Below are 1,478 nucleotides of genomic sequence, written 5' to 3'. Positions count from 1 at the left end.
GTGGAGAGGGCCTATCCTGTGGTGAGGGATTGGGTGATGTGCCGACGAAGAGCAAGCGTTCTTCTCACAATGTCTACCTACGGATGTGAACGCCCTTCACCGAGCAAAGAGTATCCCGTTTGTATGCATTTATACTTCTTTCCCTTCATCCGATCATAGGAATGATCTCTGTCTTTATCTTGTTGCAGTGGGTGCCCAGACCTTGGGCGGAGTATGCCGAGGCACCTCCTTTTGTTGCTGAGGTCCTTCGCCCTAGGAGCCCGAGTCGGCTGTTGTTGTGGACGTCGATGGGTCCGGTGTGGTACTTAGGCGAGCGTTTGGCTCGTCAGTGCTCTCGGGGTGCATTGACGGTTCCCGTTGATCCTCCTAGGACGATGTTCAGGGAGCCTTCCGAGGCTGAGAGGGAGGCGGACTTGGCCGGTGCCAGTGGTGACGACCTCCTTCTGCCTGGTGAGGACTACTCGGCATTCCTTTACGGGAGGTTGGCGTACTGGCCAGTAGTGGTGAGTATCCTTTTATTTCTCTTTGATTGACTTTGGGAATTTCGATGAAAGATCACCGATTAATGAAAGCTTACTTGTCTTTGCAGGAGGTTGAGGCGGCGGGCATCGAGCCCCCAGTGTATCCCGAGACTCTCGAGTACACCGACGTGACCGGGAGGACGACGATCTCCGAGTTGCGTGATTTTGACGTGGCTGTGACGGATGCTGGCCTCGACGACTGGCAGCATCTGATTCGGAGGGTGAGCCTCTGGCTTATTCACCTTTTGCGTAAGAACACATTGGATTAAACTTGTTCAATTTGCTGAGAATTTCTTTTGAAAACGCAGGTCGCGCCATCTCGGTTCGTGGCACTATGGAGGGTGGCCAACCGGTTGCGAGCTACCGCCATCGAGGCACTCGTCGGTGGTCGAGGTCGTCAGGTATGAACCTTATTTGATCTCTTTTGATTGATTTTTTTTTTTTTATTTTGTTCTTTTTATTTTGTTTGAGTCGATTGACATGAGCCAATTTGCTGCTGTTCTCAGGCCGATCGTGAGCTGGAGCGAGAGTTAGCCCAGTCCCGGGAGGAGACGGCTCGTTTGTCGAGGGAGCTCGAGTTTCGGGATGCCGAGATCGCTGCTCTTATGGCGAGGGTTGCCGAGTTGGAGGGTGCTCAGCAGTAGTTTGCGTGGTTTTTGTAGTCTTGATTTTGAACATTTTTGGATTTTGTTTGGGGCGAAGCCCCCAGTTTATTTAGACTTGGATTTGTTTGGGGCGAAGCCCCCAGTTGCACATCTGGACTTGTTTGGGGCGAAGCCCCCAGTTTGCTTGTACATTTGCTTTTTGTTGTATATACGACGGCCTGAGTGCCTTTTGCTGCTGGGTTGTGTTGTTTGTACCTGCAGGTTAGCTTTTGGACAAGTTTGGTAGACAACGGTTTGTACCGTCATGCTGCCGAAATTTACATAGAAAAAACACATTCATTTACATTTTTAT

The 1,478-nt window shown here is 50.8% G+C and overlaps 1 protein-coding gene across 1 annotated transcript; it reads left to right on the top strand.

The window, feature by feature from the left end:
• The first annotated feature begins 287 nt into the window (after positions 1 to 287).
• Positions 288 to 1,165, top strand: LOC141653870 (uncharacterized). Its single transcript, XM_074461737.1, has 4 exons — positions 288 to 503; positions 590 to 742; positions 830 to 922; positions 1,028 to 1,165. The coding sequence occupies exons 1-4, from the start codon at positions 288 to 290 to the stop codon at positions 1,163 to 1,165; spliced, it is 600 nt and encodes a 199-aa protein (XP_074317838.1).
• Positions 1,166 to 1,478: the final 313 nt, after the last annotated feature.

The sequence above is a fragment of the Silene latifolia genome, chromosome 4 (assembly GCF_048544455.1).
Source record: "Silene latifolia isolate original U9 population chromosome 4, ASM4854445v1, whole genome shotgun sequence".
NCBI classification, from domain to species: Eukaryota; Viridiplantae; Streptophyta; class Magnoliopsida; order Caryophyllales; family Caryophyllaceae; genus Silene; species Silene latifolia.
The sequence above is the reverse complement of the archived record's forward strand: the minus strand, read 5'-3'. Positions and strand labels throughout refer to the sequence as shown.

Coding starts and splice junctions, on each gene's coding strand:
- LOC141653870 (XM_074461737.1), top strand. CDS start 288: ATGGGTCCGGTGTGGTACTTAGGCGAGCGTTTGGCTCGTCAGTGCTCT. Junction 504..589: donor TGGCGTACTGGCCAGTAGTG/GTGAGTATCCTT, acceptor TTGTCTTTGCAG/GAGGTTGAGGCGGCGGGCAT. Junction 743..829: donor GGCAGCATCTGATTCGGAGG/GTGAGCCTCTGG, acceptor TTGAAAACGCAG/GTCGCGCCATCTCGGTTCGT.